The sequence below is a fragment of the Mauremys mutica genome, chromosome 23 (assembly GCF_020497125.1).
Source record: "Mauremys mutica isolate MM-2020 ecotype Southern chromosome 23, ASM2049712v1, whole genome shotgun sequence".
In the NCBI taxonomy this organism is placed as follows: domain Eukaryota; kingdom Metazoa; phylum Chordata; order Testudines; family Geoemydidae; genus Mauremys; species Mauremys mutica.
This window is the reverse complement of record NC_059094.1, coordinates 6775847-6796579: the sequence shown is the minus strand read 5'-3', so window position 1 is coordinate 6796579 and position 20733 is coordinate 6775847. Positions and strand designations below refer to the sequence as shown.

Here is a 20733-nt window from a genome sequence, read left to right as displayed (position 1 = left end):
ACTATAACTGGGTCCAACAAAGAACTAGATAAGTTGATGGAGGACAGGTCCATCCTTGGCTATTAGCCAGCAGGGACAGGGATACAAAACCATGCTCTTGAAGTGTCTCTATCCCCTGATTGCTGGAAGCTGGGAATGGGTGCCAGGGGATGATGGATCACGTGATGATTACTTGATCTGTCAATTCCCTCTAGGGTGCCTGGCATTGGCCACTGTGGGAGGATGGGATTCTGGGCTGGCTGGACCATTGGTTGGTCCAGTATGGCTGTTCTGATGACCAATAGAGGGCAGGCCCCGCCAGCAATATTTATATTTGGTGCACTGAAAGGGCTAACTTTCCAAAGCTGACCAAAATGGTTAGTGAAAGTGTTTTGCAGAAAAACATGAAACTGAACAATGTGAATGAAAATTGGGAGCTATTGTTTAAGGAGTTTGTTAGATGGGGCATAAACCACATTGCTTAATTAGCTGAGCTTGCAATGGCCTTCCACTCAACTCGCTGACATATCTCCATCTGCAAATGTGGGAACCATTTTAAAATCTAGATCCAATCGATTGCAACACATCAGAGAAGATTCTAGGCACCAATGATCTGATCGTTGGGTTGATGGGGGGTAAACAAGAGATTCCCATAAGGCTCCCCCCCTCCCTCTTTCCAAGAGCCACCCTCATCTTCTCTCCCGTTTCTGCTCCCACATCCTCTGCAAACTTTCAAAGACGGATGCCTCGTGATGGTCTTCGCTCGGGGGGATGTTGCCTAGTGGTCAGGGTTTTGGCCCTCCGGGGTGGGAAGGGCACAGCAGATGGTGGGGGAGCCCAGGGGATGAATGGTTATGAAAACCAATACCCCAGTAAAAGAAAAAAAGTTCTCTCAAAGGACCAAGCTGCAGATCCAGGTCAATAGACAAGTCAGATCTTACCCACAAATCACACTGTTGCAAATCCTTTAGCATCTAAAATCTAAAGGTTTATTCATAAAAAGAAAGAAATATAGATGGGAGTTAAAATTGTTAAAGGAATCAATTACATACAGTAATGGCAAAGTTCTTGGTTCAGGCCTGTAGCAGTGATGGAATAAACTGCAGGCACAAATCAAGTCTCTGGAATACATCCACAGGTTTGGATGGGTTATTCAGGCCATTGTTCAGAGCTTCAGTTTGTAGCAAAGTTTCTCCAGAATGGAGGGATTTCTAGGGCCTTTTATATCCTCTGCTGTGTGGAAGGACCCCTTTGTTCTTGTTCTGTGGAAAAGCACAGCAGCAAGGTGGAGTTTGGAGTCCCATGTCCATGCATGACTCCGTTCTTTACAGGTAGAGCAGCCATTGCTCACATGCTACCTTGAACGTTCCCTGAAGGCTTCTCATAGGTGGATTGGAGTCTCCCACAGTCCATTGTGAGTTAAGTGATTCTTGATTGGGCACTTAATGTGCAAATTCCTTGCTTGAGAAACTGACCAAATGCTTCACTAATGCTACTTAAAATCAAACACATTGAGATACAAGTGCACAGCCAATACTCATAACTTCAAATACAAAAATGATACACACATATAGACAGCATAATCATAACCAGCCAATTACAGCCTGTTCATGGACATCTCACATGACCTCCTTGGTACAAGATTTGGTGCAACTATAGGACCTTGGTTGCATAGCATCACAACCCCCCACTTATAACACGGATAGACCCTGGTCGTCAGCAGGCAGGATCGAACCTGGGAGCTTAGTGCCTGAGCCTCTACAGCATGAGATAAAAGCCAACTAGCTATTAGCTACGGCTATAGAGTGGAGTCGTTTAATTCTCTCGCTATGTGGTCTCAGCGCCACTAGATGGGACAGGTCACCACGCCCTGGGGCAACAGCTCAGGGAGAGGGACCTTCAGGCAGTTGCCAAGGGAGAGATCCTGCTTCCTTCTGTGCTTCTCTCCCAGGTACCAGCAGGGCTGGACGGCCTTTTCTCACTGTGCTGTGGGGAGCAGGTCCTGCGAACTAAGAGTCTGAAGAAGCTCTCAAGGACTAATTTTTTAAACTATTTTTTATCAGTGAATTGGGAGAAAACATATAATCACTGCTGCTAAGATTGGTGGGTGACAGAATACTGGCAGAGTGGTAATTACTGATGAGAAGAGGGCAGTGATACAGCGCGATCTGGCTCATTCGGCCAGCTGGCCCCATACAAAGAAAAGAAGTTTGATCAGAGCCAAATGCAAGGTCCTATACCTAGCAACAAGGCATGCTGGCCACACCTCCAGAATGGGGACATGTATCCGGGAAAGCAGGGACTCTGAAAAGGATTTAGGAGACAGAGTGGAGAAGCCACTAAAGATGAGCTCCCAGTGTGCTGCCGTGGTGAACAGGGCTAAAGCCATCATGAGACATGGGGGCAGAGCTGTGATTAGGATAGGGAGGTGGAACGATGCTGGTTCTGGCGGGACCCACTGAGAGTGCCAGTTCAGGACAAATTGCGTCAAGCAGGGCAGTTAGAGCCCAACCTGGAGGTTTTCCACCTCTAAGGCAAACCAAACCAGCCAAACAGAGAATACATCAGTTTTACCCCACTGGCCAGCCACCAGTCACACAAGCAATTCTCTTGGACACTGCAGTTTCCCAGTGTCACTGCCAGTGCCACTTGTTATGGGGATGAATGGTTATGAAAACCAACACCCCAGTAAAAGAAAAAAGGTTCTCTCAAAGGACCAAGCCCCAGACCCAGGTCAATATACACATCAGATCTTACCCACAAATCACGCTATCAATCCTTTAGAATCTAAAATCTAAAGCTTTATTCATGAAGGGGAAAGATATAGATGAGAGGTAGAATTGGTTAAATGGAATCAATTACATACAGTAATGGCAAAGTTCTTGGTTCAGGCTTGTAGCAGTGATAGAATAAACTGCAGGTTCAAATCAAGTCTCTGGAGAACATCCACAGCTGGGCTGGGTCATTCAGTCCTTTGTATAGAGCTTCAGTTTGTAGCAAAGTCCCTCCAGAGATATGAAGCAGGATTGAAGACAAAATGGAGGCGAGGCATCAGCCTTTTCTAGTTTCTTGCCATGTGGTCTTTGCTTTCTTTTTCCCAAGGACACTCTATCCATCACATGGCATAGAAAAACCTTAAGAATTCTGTGCATAGGCAGATCTCTGCATACCTTGCTGAGTCACAAGGATCTGCCTTCTCTCAATGGGTCGATTGTACAGCTGATGGTCCTTAGTGGGCCATCAAGCAGGCTAGGCAGAACTGACACCAACTTGTCTTGGGTGTTCCCCAGAAGCATAGCACAGGTTTGAAATACAGACAGTATAGAGCCAATATTCATAAAGTCAACTACAAAAATGATACACATCTACAGATAGCGTAATTATAATCAGCCAATCATAACCTCTCCATAGACTCCTTACACGACAACCTTTCTACAATATTGGCTGCAAATATAGAACAGTGGTCACAACGGTGATCTATACAGTTACAGATTATGTCAGTAACGTCACAGGCGTTAACACGGCATCAGTGAGCCTGATATTGGAATAGCCTCCAGTTTTGGTGTCCCCGTTTGAAAAAGATGTTGTGAAATTGGAGCTGGGGCATCAAAGAGCCACCGAATGTTTGAGGACTGGAGAAAAATGCCTTCTAGTGAGCTATGGAAAGAGCTCAACCTGTTTAACTTATCAAAAGAAGATTGAAAGGTGACTTCATTGAAGTGTTGAAGTGCTTTAGTGAAGAGAAAATATTGGGTATTAAAGGGCTCTTTAACCTAGCAGAGAAAGGCATAACAAGACCCAATGGCTGGAAGGTGAAAAGAGAGAAATTCATATTACAAATAAGGCACAAATATTCAACAGCGAGGATGATTCACCACAGGAACAAGCTACCAAGGAAAGTGATGGATTCGCCATCTCCTGATGTCATTTCATGAAGACTAGATGCCTTTCTGGAATGTGTTTGCCCCAAAAGTAGCTATTATGTCATACAGGAGGCCTGTGATATGCAGGGGGTCAGATTAGATGCTCTAATGGCCATCAAGTCTACTAATTTCTGAAAAATTGAAGTGGAACATTAGGAGCAGCGTCTAATGTTTTCCTGTCTAGCCGGCTTGCTTCCTAGAATGAACATTCCTTGAGTGGGGTGATCCACAGGGAGTAGCTCAAACCTCCAAAGTGCCTGGCCAGGGGCAGGGCATTGGCACAGCAAGGGGTGTGGCAGTGACATCTCAAAGGCCTTTTGCAGGACCTCAGACTATTGGTCAAAGGTGGTGAGGAGGTGGAGACCTCACAGAGAGATGCTGACATCAGCCAGGCAGGACAGGGGCGAGGGGCCAGGGAAACCTCAGAGACTCCTGTGGCTTGGCTTCAGCGAGTCTCCTTCTCGAGGTCTCTCTTTGAGGACTGAAAGAGCATTCGGGTTCACGTACGGGAGCGCCAGGAGGAACCTCTTTCCAGTTTTCTCCTTCCCTGTAGTGATTTTTCTAGAAAACAGCCGTCCCTGTTTAGAAGGTAAGAGCCTCCTTGAGGTCTGAAACCTGTTCAGTCTGATCCATCTGGTGACAGTTGAATTCTAGGCATGGAAAACACGAGTTTAAGGAGGCAGAATTTTATTCTGCACCAGGGATTTTGTCCCTATGAATCACTGGGGACATTAGAGTTTGTCCTTGTTGTTTTTGTTTCACCTTTTCCTCCCTCCCTCCCTCCTTTCTCTTCATCTCGTGCTTCTTTTGTCGTGTGTGTGTGTGTGTGTGTGTGTGTGTGTGTGTGTTCCAGGGGAGTGCCCTCCAGCTCCCATTGTGGGAGGTCCACCCAAAACTGTGGGGCTGAAATAGTGCTCGGGCAGTGATCCCCACCAGTGACCTGGGCCATCCTTTGGGGTCTCTGGGGAGAACTCTCAGTCTCCCATCCTCAGTCTCTACCCTGATTGGCTGAGCAGGGGGTTATTGACAGGGAGGAGACTCAGGTCCTTGTTGTTCTCTTTTAAGACCAAGTAAATAAGTCGTAACCAGTTCTATGTTTGATTAATTTTGCTGCTTCTCTACATCAGTTGTCTCTGAGCAGTTCATGATTCTCTCTAACATTGCAGTTCTCCTAAAATACTTGCTGAATAATTCCTGTGCACTGTTGTTGGTCTGGAGCTCATCTGAGAGCACTTTATTCAGGTCATTCAATGTATGAAATTCAAGATCTGATGGTTAGTTTGAAAATCAGGGCTCTTGGGTCCTATTCCTAACTCTGCCACTGACTGGCTGTGTGACCTAAGACAAGTCAATTCTCCTTTCTCAGCCTTAGCTTCTGCCACTTTCAAGTAGGGATAATAATGATCTGCTCCTACCTACCTCACGGTGGGTGGAGGAGGGGGATCCTCTGAAGAGTGTCACTAGGAGTAGCACATAATATGAGGTGTCCTATCACGTTTACCCAGAGCAGATTATGACATAATAGAATTGCTGTGTATTTGATTGTCATAGTTTTTGTTCCTATGGCAACTGAGTTAGATTATTAGGGGATAGCCCAGCCAGCTTCGGCCGGTTGGGTGAGCTCTGTGTCTGTAAATAAAATGGTAGTTTTGTTAGCTGTCTGCTCTCTGGCCTCAAGTGATTTCTTCCTAAACCGGCTGCCCCCAAGGATATAACAAGAATAGCTGAAATAGTCTATTTTCTTTGTATTTTTTTATTTTGAAATTACGAGCAGCAACTACTTAGCTCAGACTGAAGCATCTTATCTAATTTTTTGATCTAAGTGTCTCCTCTTTGTGTGCGACGAGACAATTTAACACACGGTGACAAACAGAAGATGCTTTTGTTTTGCAACAAAATCCTTTTGCAAAGAACTTTCCTCCCACTTGTTATGATTTCGAGACACAAACTGGTTTAGTCTCAATGGGATTTTCTGACAGAAATGGTTTCAATGCCATGTCTAGTCTGTGGAAACAAGAAATGGTCAGGGCCAAACTTTTTAACCACTGCCTTTTTTAAAGCCCATTCAGGGATGTGAGTCCCTGTCTTTTAGGTACCTGGGGTTCTTTGCCTGTATCTATTGGGTTTCTGGGAACCAGGCGGGCGGAAGCCCGCCCAATGCTAAAGGATCCCTTCCCCCAGCCTAAGGGGAGGATCTACAGGACCTCAGAAACCCACTGTTTCGGGGGACAACTAATAAAAGAACAGGGACAGGAGTGCGGTCAAAGGGTCATAAGAAGGGAGCCTGTACTAAGGCTTTTGACACAGTCCCGCAGGACATTCTCACAAGCAAACGAGGGAAATGCGGGCTAGATGCAATCAGTGTAATGTGGGTGCAGAGCTGGTTTGAAAGCCCAGACTCCAAGAGCCCTTCTCCATGTCTGGCTGTCCAAGGGAGAAGGTGCACCTAGTGGGTCCAGCAGGGATCAGTCTGGGGTCTGGTACTATTCAATATTTTCATGAATCATTTGGAAGATGGAGTGGAGAGCACGCTGCTAAAATGTGCAACTGACACCAAGCACTTTGGAGCACAGGATTGGAATTCAAAACGCCCGTAACAAATTGGAGAATTGGTCTTCTTGAGCCACACTCCATGGCTGGGCCCCTCTCTCTAGACTGGGCTGAAGTGAAACCCCAGAGCCAAACCCTCCTCCTCCTGGGCCGTGCGCTCCGCCCTGGAATGCTCAGATGCTGCTTGGCGCTGTCAGAGCAGCTTTGGCTGGGGGATTCTCCCAGCACTTTCCAGTATTAAATCCCCCTTTGACTGCTGGGGACAGAGCCCTAGAGGTGGGAGCAACTTGCCCAGAGTCCCCAGGAAAAGGAAAACAACCAGCTGTGGAACCAATAGGAAACCCAGCAATGGAACCCAGGAGTCCTGACTCCCAGTCCCCTGGCCCGGTCACTCCAGCGGAGCACACTCCCTCTCAAAGGCAGGGGGAGCGGCAATGAGGGCTGCTTGTAACTGCCAGCTGTGGGAGGGAGTGTGCAGCAGTGGTTAGCGAAGGGGCCTGGAGAGAAGGACTGCTGGGTCCCATCCCTACTTCTGACCCTTGCTGTGACCCTGAGCCAGTAGCTTCCCCTCCCCAGGCCTGTTTCTCATCAGTAGGGTTGGGGGCGCAGTCCCGACAGCCCAGGGGGGTTGGGAGGCTCCAGGAAGGTGTGTAAAGTGCTGGGATGTCAGGATCCGGAGGCGCTGTCACCCCCGCACTAGGGTGATGTTCTGCACCCCCTGCTGCTGGCCGAGTTTCTCCGTCCCTTGGCAATAAGACAGACTCTTGTTTTCACAGCCAGCCGATCGCCCAGTGCCATCACCCTGCCTGCTGGCTGGGCAGGGTTACTCCTCAGGTCACCCCCCCCCCTCCAGCCTGCCTTGGGCTTGGGGAGTGAGGAGAAGGGCGAGGGACGACCCTGAACATCCTCCATCCATCGCTCCGTCACCTGAGCAAGTGAGTGGCATGAGGGTTCCCCGGTGGTGTCCCCTGTCTGTCCGGGGAGAGGCAGAAAGAGGGGGAGAGAATCTCTCCCAAAGGAGATTGGATTTGCAAACAGCCCCCAGGAGCCTCTCGCTCTCAGACCGGGGAGGGGCTTCTCCAGAGCCGTCTCCACTGTGCTTGGAAAGGTCCCAGCAATGGGGCTCCCAGCCCTTCCCTTGTGGGAGACTGTTCCCCTGGCCGAGAGTCTCTGAGCTGGGCCAGACCCAGTGAGCTGCTGAGCATGGAAATCAATGGGAACCGAGGGGGCCCTGGCCTTCCTATGCCGAGGGACTTTGAAGGGGGGATGGTTTCCCAGGAGAAGTCCGGACTCCTGGGTTCTCTTCCTTCTCTAGCCTGGGTGGGGGGTGGGGGTGGGGGAGTGTGGCCTGGGCTGGCAGGAGGGAGCTGCTTGTCCAAAGTGACTGATGGTCTTTGTGACTGACCCCAGTGCTCGAAAAGGACGAGACTCCCCGGTTCTTGCAGCCCCAGGGATGAGGAGGGGGAGCGCTGAGGGGGAGCAGGTCATGCAATGAACTCCTGCCAGTGTGTGTAGCCTGCACTCCCTGCACCCCTGTGGGGGGAGGAGGAGCTGCTCTGGCTGGGGCAGGGATGGAGAGGGACCAAACAGGCTGGTTAGTGAGAGGCTGCCTTGACCCCAGACTCACGCCTGCTCCCCGCTCGGTTCCAGGATGGCCGGGCTCCTGAGGATGTTCAGGAAGAAGGCTCTGAAGGTGGCCCCAGAGCCTGAGGGGAGCAGCTGCCATCTTCCCCAGGAGCAGAGCGGCCCCTCTGTCCCCGCTGGCGGGGAAGGAGCTCCCGGCCGGACCAGAAGGTGGAAGTTCCCAGCCTTCTGGAAGAGGAAACCTGCTCCCGGCGCAGGCGCCGAGGTGGGAGAGGCACCGGCCAGGCCAAAATGGAACTGGTCCAGGATGCGGCTGGGCAGGCGGGACCCAGCCCAGGAGCGCAACCGGGCAGGGTGGCTCCGGGGCTTGTTATGTGGGCAGCAGCGGCCCCAGGAGCCCAGCCCTGATTTCCATCAGGAGGCATCGCCCTGCCTTGTCAGTGGGGACCTTCCAGCCTTCCCAGGGCAGGAGGTGGAGGATCCCTCTCCCAGCCCCAGCAGCTCGGCCCGCTCCCCATGGGACAGCAGCAGCGCCTGCGACTCGGACAGCAACTCGGCCCGCTCCCCATGGGACAGCAGCAGCGCCTGCGACTCAGACAGCAGCTTGGCTGATGGACGCTTCTGCTTCGTTCAAGGTGAGGAGCCAGGCTGGGCTCAGGGAGGGGTGAGGAGGGGGCTGTGAACACCCTGGGCCCAGGCCCTCGAGCAGTGCTCTGGGGGCGGGTCCCGAGCCCAGGGGTCTGGCCTGAGCCACGTGAACCCCACTGACACTAGATGCTGCCACATTGGTCCTTGCTGCTCCATTGGGTGGGGGGAGGCACCTCCCAGGGAGTCCAGGACTGAGGGGGGGTCTCTTTGCTATGGGCTCCTGAAGAAGCTGGGGGCTGACGACATCACTGAGGGGGGGGAGTGTGGGGCCCAAGCTGCCCTATGTCCCAGAGGTGGGAAGGGGGCACATTGTCCCACCATGCCCCTGTCCTTCCCCCGAGTGGCAGCAGGAGTCACCCTGTCCCCTTCTCTCCCTGGTGCAGGGTCCGCCAGGGCCTCTGAGGACGAGCAGGAGCAGGAGGAGGAGGAGGAGGAGGAGGAATGGGTTGACGTGGTAACAGAGGAGGCTGCTCTCAAAAACATCCGAGAGCAGCTCCAGGGCCGAGAAAAGGTACAAACATTCCCCAGCTGTGCTGGAACCGAGATTGTCCTGCTCCTTCCCAGCAACATAGAATCATAGAATCTCAGGGTTGGAAGGGACCTCAGGAGGTATCTAGTCCAACCCCCTGCTCAAAGCAGGACAAATTCCCAACTAAATCATCTTTCAGGTAGTCGAAAGCAGCTATCAAATCCACCCTCATTCTTCTCTTCTGCAGACTAAACAAGCCCAGTTCCCTCAGCTTCTCCTCATAAATCATGTTTGTTGCCCTCTGCTGGACTCTTTCCAGTTTTTCCACATCCTTCTTGTAGTGGGAGGCCCAAAACTAGACACACTACTCCAGATGAGGCCTCACCAATGTTGAATAGAGGGGAATGATCACGTCCCTCGATCTGCTGGCAATGCCCCTACTTATACAGCCCAAAATGCCGTTCGCCTTCTTGGCAACAAGGGCACACTGTTGACTCATATCCAGCTTCTTGTCCACTGTAACCCCCAGGTCCTTTTCTGCAGAACTGCTGCCTAGCCGCTCAGTCTCTAGTCTGTAAGAGTGATTCTTCCGTCCTAAGTGCAGGACTCCCAACACCCTGCAGAGGGTCTTGGCCCTCATGAGCCACCACCCTTAATGGGGACCTTTCTCCTCCATGATCTGGGACCCCCAAGCTGGGGGTTTTTGTCACACACCGGCCGGGGTCTCCTCTCCCCACAGGCACTGTCCCAGTTCCTGACCCTGCTTGTGCAGGAGTCGTGGGTGATTTGGACACTAGGCGGGTCCCCACTATCCCCCATTCAGGCCTAAGTCCTGCAGCTGGTGTGGCTGGGGCAGGGAGGTCCCTGGCTAACTGGCTCTCTCTCCCCTAACCCCACTCCTGGTGGGCGCAGGACGAGGCGCAGCAGCTCGTGTTCCTGCACGCCATCCACCCCGCGTGTCTCGCTGCACAGCAGAGAGGGCAGGACACATTGGAGCCGCGCTGCTGCAAGGCAGCTGTGGTGGAGAGGATTGTGGTGAGTGAGACACGGTGCCCGGCAGCTGGAGGGTGGACAGAGACACGGGAGGGGCAAGGGTCTCCCTGGGCCGATGGTTGGGGAATGGCTGGTGGTGGAGGGGCAGCTGAGGGCAGGGATTGCTGGGGCTGCAGATTGGGGAGAAGAGACGGGAGAACTAGTGGGCAGGAATCGGAGGAGCGGGAGGCAGCTGGGGGGACACTGCTGGTTGTGTGGGGCCCTGGCTGTGTAATCTCCTCCTTGGGAAGTGTCAGTGAGGCCCAAATCTCACATGCTCCTTTGTCTCCTTTGTCTCTCCCAGGAGCTCATTGAGGAGCTTCCTGATGACTCTCCGCCCGGCGCCGTCCTGGCCAACTGCCTGATCGCTGTGGCCAACCTCAGGTACCGAGACCCTCTTGCCCGGTTCCCTTAACCCCGGTGCTGCTCAGGCCCATGGCTGGGAGTCACTGCCCCTCCCACTCCCAGGTCACCTCCCAAGGGTGGCTCCTCTGGCAGAGGTGGCAGGAAGGGTCACTCCCTCTCCTGGCTGCTCTGTCCTTTTCACTCCAGTAACATTGCAATGGGTTTGGGGAGAGGCTGACTGCCAGGATCAGATACAGGAGGGGCAGCAGGGTTCAGGGAACAGGCGCCATTCCTGCCCTGCCACTGCCTGTCTGGGAAACCTTGGCCTTATCGTTCCCTGGTTCGGTGCCTCAGTTTCCATTCTCGCCAGCCTCTGCCTATTTCCCTGCAGTTTCACGTCCGTGTCGGTGCCAGTCCCACCCCCGCACTGCACAGTCTAATACCGGCTCCTCTCTCTTGCCAGCACCATGACACCTGCCTTGGAGCCGGAGCTGGAGACCCACCTCCTCCGAGCTGCCCTCCATGCCGTTTTCACCCTGGACACGCGGACGGACACCACCCAAGTCCAGGTAGATCAGCTAAATCATGGATTGAGGAGCCAGCTCTCATCCTGCCACGAATCCTTGCTAATTGCCTGCAGTGGGATGAGAATGAGAGAGGCCAGGATATGTGTTTGGGGGTCTCACCAGTGCTTCCCAGAGACCCCTCTTCCCATCTTGTGACAGGTATAGCCCCACTTTCCCTAAGTCTGACCCATGGCTCTCCCTTGCTTTGCAGGATCTGCATAGGGTCATGCCAGACCTCCTGGACGCCATGCTGGGGAACCTGCTGGCAAAGTCCCCAGATACCAACAAGCTCCACTACATCTTGGAGGTGAGCCCGATGAGAGGGGTGGGGGCAATTTTACCTTAACTCTTCCATCCATTTTGCAGTCTGTCCTCCTAGCTGCGCCCCCAGTGGGGCGTCCTTGCTCAGGGCAGTCAGTGCAATGCAGTGTCAGGCCCTTCCTCCTTGAAGGACAGAGGAAGGAGCTGGGACTTCAAGCCAGAGCTCTGCCTGGTTCTGTTGAGCACTAACCAGGGGGCCCCTGGCTGGCTTGGGGAGTGAGAGTCTGAAGCCCTCCTGTGAGATCCAGAAGATGGTCCTCAGAGAAGAGTCACAGGCTCGTTCCTAGGGAAACAGGAGGGCCCCAGAGAATCAGCCCTTGTCTCTGACGGGCCCCGAGATTCCTGGGGGGATTGTGCTCCCGCTCAGTCCCTTCACCCAACCAAGGACTTGAGAGCCAGGGAGGGCTGAGGGGTCTGTCTCCTTCCTGGTGAGCTGTTCAGGAATCAGGAGTTCAGGGAGGATGGGACCAGCCCCGCCACTGAGCATTGTCCCAATCTAGAGAGACAATGACAAGTTGTGACCTGCAGGATACAAGCATTGTCCTGGGGGAAACAATCCCCTTCTAAAGCTCTGCGATCAATGAATCAGATATTCCACCCGCATACAATGTCTCAGCCCCCCCCGGGGGTGGGGAGGGGCTCATTAGCACAACACATGCACCCGCCCATTCATCCTGAGCTGCCTCCTTTCCCCACAGCACATTAACTACTGGATGGTGTCCAGGGTGTCGAGCGAGAGAGCCAGGGCCATTAGGAGCAGCGCGACCCTGCTCACCTCCATCATCACCCTCCCTGACTTTGACGTAAGTGGCCTCTGACCCCAGCTTCCTGACTCCAGGCGGGGGTGGGCTGGCTCCAAAGGGCTGTAGGATCTGCTGCTGCAGGGGCTGTGGGTTAGGAGTGTTCCTCTTGGGGAGGCAGAGTCAGAGCAGAGAATGAGCCTGGCTTGAGTCAAGTTCTTCTTGTCCTGGTGAAGCAGGGTGACCAGACAGCAAGTGTGAAAAATTGGGACAGGGCGTGGGGGGTAATAGGAGCCTATATAAGAAAAAGACCCAAAAATCGGGACTGTCCCTATAAAATCGGGACATCTGGTCACCCTATGGTGAAGTGGCGACTCTCGCTTTTAAGGGGAGCATGCTCCAGGTTCATGCCTTCCTGTCATCCTGGAGCAGCTGGGGAAGCAAATCCTCACGGAGGGCCCTGCCCCCATCCCTGTGCTCCAGGCTTGCTTGCGGGCAGAGAAAATTAAGAGTCTAGCTCTAGCTCCTGTGCTCTAGCATCTCCTGCCGAGGGGCTGAGGGGAAGGAGTCCTGGCCCAGGCGGGGACTGGGAGCTGACAGGAAAATGCTGATGGAGTCCCCTCTCCCTCTTCTGTCCATTAGAACTCAGCCGAATTCCCCGAGATGGGTCACCATGTGGCACAGCTGGCTCTGTCCATCGGTGACCCAGACAAGGACATCAGCCGGCAGGCCAGGGAGGGGGTTTTCCGGCTCTACCAACTGTTGCTGCACCAGAGGGGTAAGGAACCCAGCTGGGAAATGGCCCCCGCTAGACAAGTGAGACTGGGACCCCCCCAGCCAATTTGTCTCCGAGTGACCCCGGCTGGAGGACGAGTCTCTCTCTCTCTTTCTGTGTTCTACCCCAGCCCCTGCAATTCTGTTGGGCCGGGCACACAGCGAGGACTCTGCCCACTGTGCAGCCACCAATGGGATTGGAAGGACACAAGCCCTGCAACCAGAATGACAAATGTGTGTGTGTCTCTCTCTTTCCCAGACCTGACCATCCACGAGGCCGAAGAGCTGTGGCTCCGGGACTGGCACCAGGACAGCAGGCTCCTCGGCTATAAAAACACAGCCAGGGTCGGGGAGGTAAGGCCGCTCTGCCAGGGCATGGCACAGCTCGGGCAGTGCGGGTGGCTGCCTCCTGGAGCCACTGGACCGAGCTGCCGTTCTAGTGCAGGATTTGGAGCCTGCTTCTGGGCAATTTGCTGAAGCCTCACGTCCGTTTGGTTTCAGGTCTTTGGAAAGTTATTCTCGGAGGGGCAGAGACGCTTCTTCCTGCGGACGGCAGTGCTGGCCATGCACAACCCCCGGCTGCGTGTCAGCCAGGCTGGGCTGCTCCTCACTTACTCCCTCCTGGGGCAAGCCCAGCAGCTGCTGGGGGACAAGGTGAGCAGCTGCATTAGACTCCGGAGATTGGGGCGGGGCCCAGGCCTCATTCCCATCCTCCGGCCATTGGCCGGCCTGGCAGCAAGGCGACTGGTGGGGAATGAGAGCGAGAGCAGGTGCTACTGGGAAGGGAGATGAATTCACCTCCATGAGCAGGAGGGAGCCAGCTTGTCCCCGGAGCAGCTCCAGCCCAGCTCGTTAGCAAGGCTAATGAATGACAAGTATTGCCTCATCACGGACTTATGTTCTTGGGAAGGGCAGCAGCCTTCTGCCAGCCTCTCCTGTCACACGAGCCACCCCCAGGGCTGCCATCCTGCGGCTTCAGCATTAGTGGCTGGGATGACTTGGGGAAAGATCTCAACCTCTCCACATCCCACTTCACTGCTGCCAGAATCCCTCCCCCCCCCCCCCCGCCCACCACTAGAGCCCCCTCCCTGTCCAACCTGGGTGGGAGTGGAGGAGAGGGGTCTGAGAACTTGAGCCGTGGATTGGAGGTGGAACAGCTGTCAGGGGCACTGGGGGGAAGGTGGCAGGAGCTCACCCTACAAGCAGGGGAGTTGGCACTGGAGGTCACTAGAAAGGGCAACAAGACTCTATTCTGGGGGTCAGGAAGGGGACTCCATCCCCCAGAGGTGGGTGGGTGCTGGGTGGAAATGCTGCTGGTCCCAGGTGCCCTTAATCCCCCGATTCCGCAGGGGTGTCTGAGTCTCTGACGGGTCCTCGTTCCCTTGCAGCAGGAGGAGGTCACTTATAAGGTGACGCAACAACTGCACATCATCCACAACTTGCACCAAGTGCCTGAGGCGGTGCAGGAGCTCTGCCTCCGAGGCCACCAGCTACTCCCGCTCCCTGTAAACGAGGAGTGTAGTCAGACTGAGTGGTCTCCCTCCGAGTGGGAGAGCGAGAGACCCCCTACACGCCCCTTGGAGGGTGGAGCCTATATTGCCCCGCCCCCCTCACCGTCAGGACCGGGGCGTGGCCGGAAGTATAAAAGACCGGCCGTGCTGCACAGTGGGGGGAGAGCCTGCAAGACAGGAGGACGCTCAGCCTGTTCTCCAAAGGCCCTGAGAGGATCCCCAGGCGTGGACGAGGACTGGCCCGGAGTCCTCGCTGCAGTTTACTCCAAGGAGTCGGAAGAGGCCTGGAGGCTGCGGGTACCAAACCCTGGGGAGGCAGGAAGTAGCCCAGGGGCAGCCCCGGAGCAGCCGGCTGCAGAGCCCAGTGCGGCTCAGTCGGCGTGTTGCGGCAGGATCCCCGCCGACGCAGAGGCAGCCAATCCTGCCCCTGCCAGGACCTTGGGCTGGGACACGGTGGAGTAGGGTGGGCCGAGTGGCTGACCCCCTACACGGTGCAAGGAGGCTTTAGCCCCGCCCAGGCTAGAGCCAGCCCTGTCAAGACTGTTTGCTCACTGGCTGCCTGGTTCCACCCAAGCCAGAGCCCGTCCTTGAAGACTGGTTGTTTGTGGGCTGCTTGGGCTCTGCCCAGGCCGGAGCCACTCTGGTAGACTGTGCTGGGGGGCTGACCACTTGAGCGACCCCAGCCCAGCAGGGCCGGCTCTACCATTTTTACCACCACAAGGAAAAACAAAAAGGCGGCTCGGACTGCCGCCGCCCGAACTGCTGAAGCTGCCCGGACTCTGCTGCCCCAGGAATGGCCGGATTGCCGCCCCTTAGCATGTGCCTCCCCAGGCACGTGCTGGCTCCGCTGGTGCCTGGAGCCGGCCCTGCAGCCCAGGCCGCAGCCTGGTAACGACAGTTGACTACTGTGGTGCGGTGACTGCCCCATGCCCATGCAAGAGGGTGCTTGAGTAGGCCAGAGCGGCTGTGCAGGCTGGCAGCCAATCAGAGAAGGGCCTACTGAGAGCTAATCGGGGCCGAGATTAAAGCCAGCCAATCAGGGCTAGGCTAGGCCCTATATAATGGCTGCCCAGGAGCACAGCAGGCAGTCTGTCCCAGATCTTCATGGAGGAAGGTCTTTCTCCAGAGCAGGAGACTGGCACCTCGGACAGAGCAGTGCTGGGCAGACTCATGGGGAGCATAGTAGAGCTCCGGCCCCAGACCTGCCAGACTGCAGACTCTGATAGAAAAGGCCTAGAGGGTGCGAGGGGCCGGAGGGGAAGTGGCCCAGGGACAGTTGGACAAGGGGAGAGAAGGAGAGCAAGGAGGCTCCCACTAGAGGGTCCCTGGGTTGGTACCCAGAGTAGTGGGCAGGCGTGGGTCGCCCCCCTTCCCTCTTGTACTGCACCAGGCCACGCGGTGGCCTAGACAACTTCCAACGAGTCCTTGAGACAATGGGTTAGACTTTGGGGGCTGTGGTTGGCCACTGAGGCAGATGCAAGGACTGTTGGTAATCCCTCCGGAAGGGGGTGAGCATGGACTAAGGGGCACTGCCAGAGAGCAGTGGCCTGAAGAAGGACACCGTCAAATGGGGAGCAACGCGGGTCCAGACGCCAAGGGAGGACAAGAGATGGACAGGACACCGCCAGCAGAGCGCGCTTCCCATAGACTGAGCTAATTACCAGAGCGCCCAGCGGGAGGCGCCGTGGTGATGAGCTCCAACCCCGTCACACGTGGTGGAGAATGCAGGCACAGGCGGTCCGCCCTGATACTAGGGGCAAGAGCGAGGACTAGGCAGATTGTGCCACATTGAGAGACTGAGAGAAAATGGTGGAGAAAAGAGCCTTCTATTGGAGGGCCTGGGTGGCTCAGCTCGCCGAGCAGCAGAGGGAGTTGTTCTGGCTGCTGCGGGGGTCGGCACCCAGGCCAAACGAGATCTGGCCCCAAGGGCGAGAGGCCAGGGCTGGGAACTCTGAACTGCTTCGCCTGTAGGTGACGGGGACGCTACAGGAGGGAGTGTCCCTCCTGGGAGGGGGCAGAGAGGCCCCACCCAGAAAAGGCTCCCCCTGCTTGTTGGCTCTGAGGGGAGCCGGGGCACCTGAAGAGAAGGAAGGGCCAGGGCCCAAACAAGCAGGAGTAGGGACATGGCAGGGGGAAGACCCAGAAAGTGCTTCCACTGCCACAAAGGGGGACATTTAAGGAGGCACTGCCCCCTGAGGCAGAAAGTGGGGGTGTCTGAGACAAGGGTTCGGTCTGAGACCCCACCCACGGAAGGGATGGTGAAGACCGAGGACCCTAGAGAGAAAGGGGCTGGGGCAGAGAGGCCCCACTGAAATGAGGGGACCCACATAGGAGCCAGGAGAGCCAATGTGGGAACCCAAACACAAGTAGGAACCCCCGTAGGACCAGGGCGGTCTACAGTGGGAACCCAGACCCTAGAGGTGCGGAGCAGGTTGCTCCAGACTGTGGAGGGTCTGCGAGAGGAAAGGGATGCCCTGTGGGCCCAGCTGTGAGGGAAGCTGGGGTGATAGGGTCCCCCTTCCCCCCCCGTGAGCATTCTTAAGGGGGAGGGTGTGGTGGGGTGGCTGCCCCACCCCCATGTGAGAGGGGCTAGAGTAGGCCAGAACGGCTGCGCAGGCCAGCAGCCAGTCAAGGAAGGGCCTGCTGAGAGCCACTCGGCCGAGATAAGAGCCTGCCTTCCGCTCCTTAGCCCCAGCCCTTGCTGGGAAGCAGAGCCCCTGCGAGCTGAAAGTCGCTTCTCCCAGAGCCGCAGACACGGGGAGCGGCAGGATTGCAGGGGGGGCTGAGCTCCAAGCTGGGCCAGCAATGCACAGGCGGGCGAGAGGAATCGATTCCTGTTTTGAAGACAGACCTGATCATGAGGAACCTGGGGGCCTCAGTCCCTTCAGCGACTGTAATAGGCTCTGCCGCAGTCAGCTTAGGCAGAGGTGGACTCTGTTCTAGGCAAGGGACTTTTGGACAGAGCCTCAGAGGTAGCTGGTGCCTAACTCCCAGTTAAACCAATAGGAGTTAGGTGCCTAAATACCTTGGAGGATGGGGCCTACATGCCACGCAGAGGAGAGCAGAGGCAGAGGTGGCAGGGGCCTGGTTTAATGGAACGGGGCTGATCCTTTCACAATGGTGTAACTCAGGAGAAAATCCAGTGCAGTTAATGGAGTTAGTGGAGTGGCACCAGAGCAGAACTGGCAGGGGCAACAGGCAGATCAAGGCCAGTGGATTTGAACTAAAGGGGAAATGTCTTCAGACAAGGAGGCCAGGAGTGTGGAGCAGAGCAACCGGCACAGCAGGGTTATATCGCTGGCCCTGCTTTCTCCAGCCTCAGCCACTTGCCCGAGATCATGCAGGAAAGGCCCTGACAGACCCAGGAATCCTGACTCCCCATTTGGTGGTGGTGTGCACAGATGGAGTGGGTGAAGAGAGAGGGGACACCCCACTCAGTATCAGATCACAACCTAACCGAGGATAAAATCTCATGCTTGTTGTGGTGGAAAGGCTACTGGGCCTGCTGTTTCTGACCCGAGAGAGGTATTTTGCTTTCCCTTAATGGATCCACTGGGAAAAATCTAGCTGGACAACAACATTTCTCCAAGCCAGAGCAGCGGGGAGAGAAACCTCCCTCTCACAGCTTCCCAGCTCAACTCCAGTTTGTTCAGCTCCATGCTGCAGGCTCTGCAGCTGCCTGCACTGGCGTTCATGAAAAAGCTTTTTTTAAAACAAAGATGATTGAGAAACCCGCAGCCTGAGAAAGCAGCAGCTCTCAGCTAAGATTCTCTCTTTCCTCTGACACTTGGGTGTATAGATATATAAACAATAATCCCAGGAATTTTATAATAGGGTTATTAAAAGCTAAAAAGACCAGGTGATTGCATCCTTCTTGTTCAGCAATGATACTAACAAGGAAGAGACACCAGCAATGTACATCACCGAAGGAATAGAATCATAGAATATCAGGGTTGGAAGGGATCTCAGGAGGTCATCTAGTCCAACCCCCTGCTCAAAGCAGGACCAATCCCCGACTAAATCATCCCAGCCAGGGCTTTGTCACGCCGGGCCTTAAAAACCTCCCTAGGGAACCCATTCCTGTGCTTCACCACCCTCCTAGTGAAATAGTGTTTCCTAATATCCAACCTAGACCTCCCCCACTGCAACTTGAGACCATTGGTCCTTGTTCTGTCATCTGCTACCACTGAGAACAGCAGAGCTCCATCCTCTTTGGAACCACCCTTCAGGTAGTTGAAGGCTGCTATCAAATCCCCCTCACTCTTCTCTTCTGCAAACTAAATAACCCCAGTTCCTTCAGCCTCTGTTTGTAAGTCATATGCCCCAGCCCCCTAATCATTTTTGTTGCCCTCTGCTAGACTCTCTCCAATTTGTCCACATCCTTTCTGTACTCCAGATGTGGCCTCACCAGTGCCAAATAGAGGAGAATAATCACTTCCCTCGATCTGCTGGCAATGCTCCTACTAATGCAGCCCAATGTGCCATTAGCCTTTTTTGCTACAAGGACACACTGCTGATTCATATCCAGCTTCTCGTCCACTGTAATTACCAGGTCCTTTTCTGCAGAACTGTTGCTTAGCCAGTTGGTCCCCAGCCTGTAGCAGTGCATGGGATTCTTCCATCCTAAGTGCAGGACTCCGCACTTGTGCTTGTCGAACCTCATTAGATTTCTTTTGTCTCAGCCCTCCAATTTGTCTAGGTGACTCTGGACCCTATCCCTACTCTCCAGCATGTCTACTTCTCCCCGCAGCTTAGTGTCATCCGCGAATTTGCTGAGGGTGCAATCCACGCCATCCTCCAGATCATTAATGAAGATGTTGAACAAAACCGGCCCCAGGACCGACCCGTGGGGCACTTCGCTTGATACCAGCTGCTAACTAGACATCGAGCTGTTGATCACTACCCATTGAGCCCAACAATCTAGCCAGCTTTCTATCCACCTTATAGTTCATTCATCCAATCTATCCTTTTTTAACTTGCTAGCAAGTATACTGTCTCAAAAGCTTTGCTAAAGTCAAGATATATCACATCCACCGCTTTCCCCATATCTGCAGAGCCAGTTATCTCCTCATAGAAGGTGATCAGGTTGGTCAGGCATGACTTGCCCTTGGTGAATCCATGTTGACTGTTCCTGATCAGTGGTTAGAGAGCAGTGAAAAGAACGAGGAGTACTTGTGGGCACCTTAGAGACTAACAAATAAATCCCGAGTGGGGCTTCCAGTGCCACACTGCACCCATGATGGCTGGATTCATAACCCTAATTTACGTATAGTTCAGGCCATGCTATTTAATATGATGCAGAGTTCAAAATAAATCTCCCCCGTCTACCCTCTCCCTTTCTGCTTCTGTGTCTGATGGGTCAGTAGTTTACATTTCTGTAGAACCTTCATCCCAAGAGATCCAGGAGTTGGGTTCTCCTCTTACTCACCCCCATGGGTAACTCCACTGATTTATGCCCAAAGTACAATGGGGTGAGAGGGCAGAACTGGGACCCAGAGACATACAACAGCACTGGAGTGCAGCCACCTCTGAGGTGGAGGACAGCAGCCAGGTTCACAGCATGGTGTGCAGTAGGAAAGTTTTGATCTCACGCCAGGGCAAATACCTATTGTTAGGGAAAGTGCTCTCGGATCTCTACTTTCCACCCAGGGCAGACAGGACTTAGTTTTTTAAGATCTTGTCTAAGAGAGCCCAGCTGCACTCTCACTTCCTCTAACACTCCTCTGAGCAGCACTGCCCCCTGCTCCCCCAGTCAACGGATTTACACCAGTCTGAAGTCAGTGTGGGATCAGAAGCCAACCTAATTCCTTACCCCAGCATGATAACAGGCAAAACTGAGCCTCCTGGGCTTGGAACCTGGGGTTCTAGAGAATCTAGTTCTTTCAAAGCTGATGCTTAACATGTTAAGCTGTCCCCTCCAGCTGTCTACACCGAAGTGTTCAATGGAAGATGCACATACAGGCAGACAACTTTCACGGTGTTGTTAAGCACACACAATCCATTCTGTGCTGATTTCCCCACAACTTGATGTGAATGTAATAACCATGGATTAGCAAACCAGACCCTTGGCTTCTAATTCCACTGGCTTCAGGAGACTTAACCCAGGGATCAATTGGACCCACTGCATTTTTCAAGAGATTCAGGGTGGATTTCTGACCCTGTTTCATTAAAATCTGGAACCACATCTAAGAACATGGGGCTGTAACGCAAGCTGTTTCTGTGACCTGGGGTAAGCAGACTGGAAGTAGGGGTAAGGGATAGGATGCTGCAGATCCCCCAAACCTGCGCAAT

The 20733-nt window shown here is 54.2% G+C and overlaps 1 protein-coding gene across 1 annotated transcript; it reads left to right on the top strand.

The window, feature by feature from the left end:
- Positions 1–7237: 7237 nt before the first annotated feature.
- On the top strand, positions 7238–18197 carry LOC123355256. Its single transcript, XM_044997533.1, has 12 exons — positions 7238–7387; positions 8103–8671; positions 9068–9195; positions 10066–10188; positions 10490–10569; positions 10994–11099; positions 11308–11403; positions 12116–12220; positions 12800–12935; positions 13191–13285; positions 13433–13585; positions 14320–18197. Exons 2-12 carry the CDS (start codon positions 8104–8106, stop codon positions 14902–14904), a joined length of 2175 nt encoding a protein of 724 aa, XP_044853468.1. The 5' UTR covers positions 7238–7387; position 8103; the 3' UTR covers positions 14905–18197.
- Positions 18198–20733: the final 2536 nt, after the last annotated feature.

Excerpts from the sequence above, each read along its gene's own strand:
- LOC123355256 (XM_044997533.1), top strand. The coding sequence starts at position 8,104 with ATGGCCGGGCTCCTGAGGATGTTCAGGAAGAAGGCTCTGAAGGTGGCC. Across the intron at positions 8,672-9,067 it reads ACGCTTCTGCTTCGTTCAAG|GGTCCGCCAGGGCCTCTGAG; the intron begins GTGAGGAGCCAG and ends TCCCTGGTGCAG. Across the intron at positions 13,286-13,432 it reads ACACAGCCAGGGTCGGGGAG|GTCTTTGGAAAGTTATTCTC; the intron begins GTAAGGCCGCTC and ends GTTTGGTTTCAG.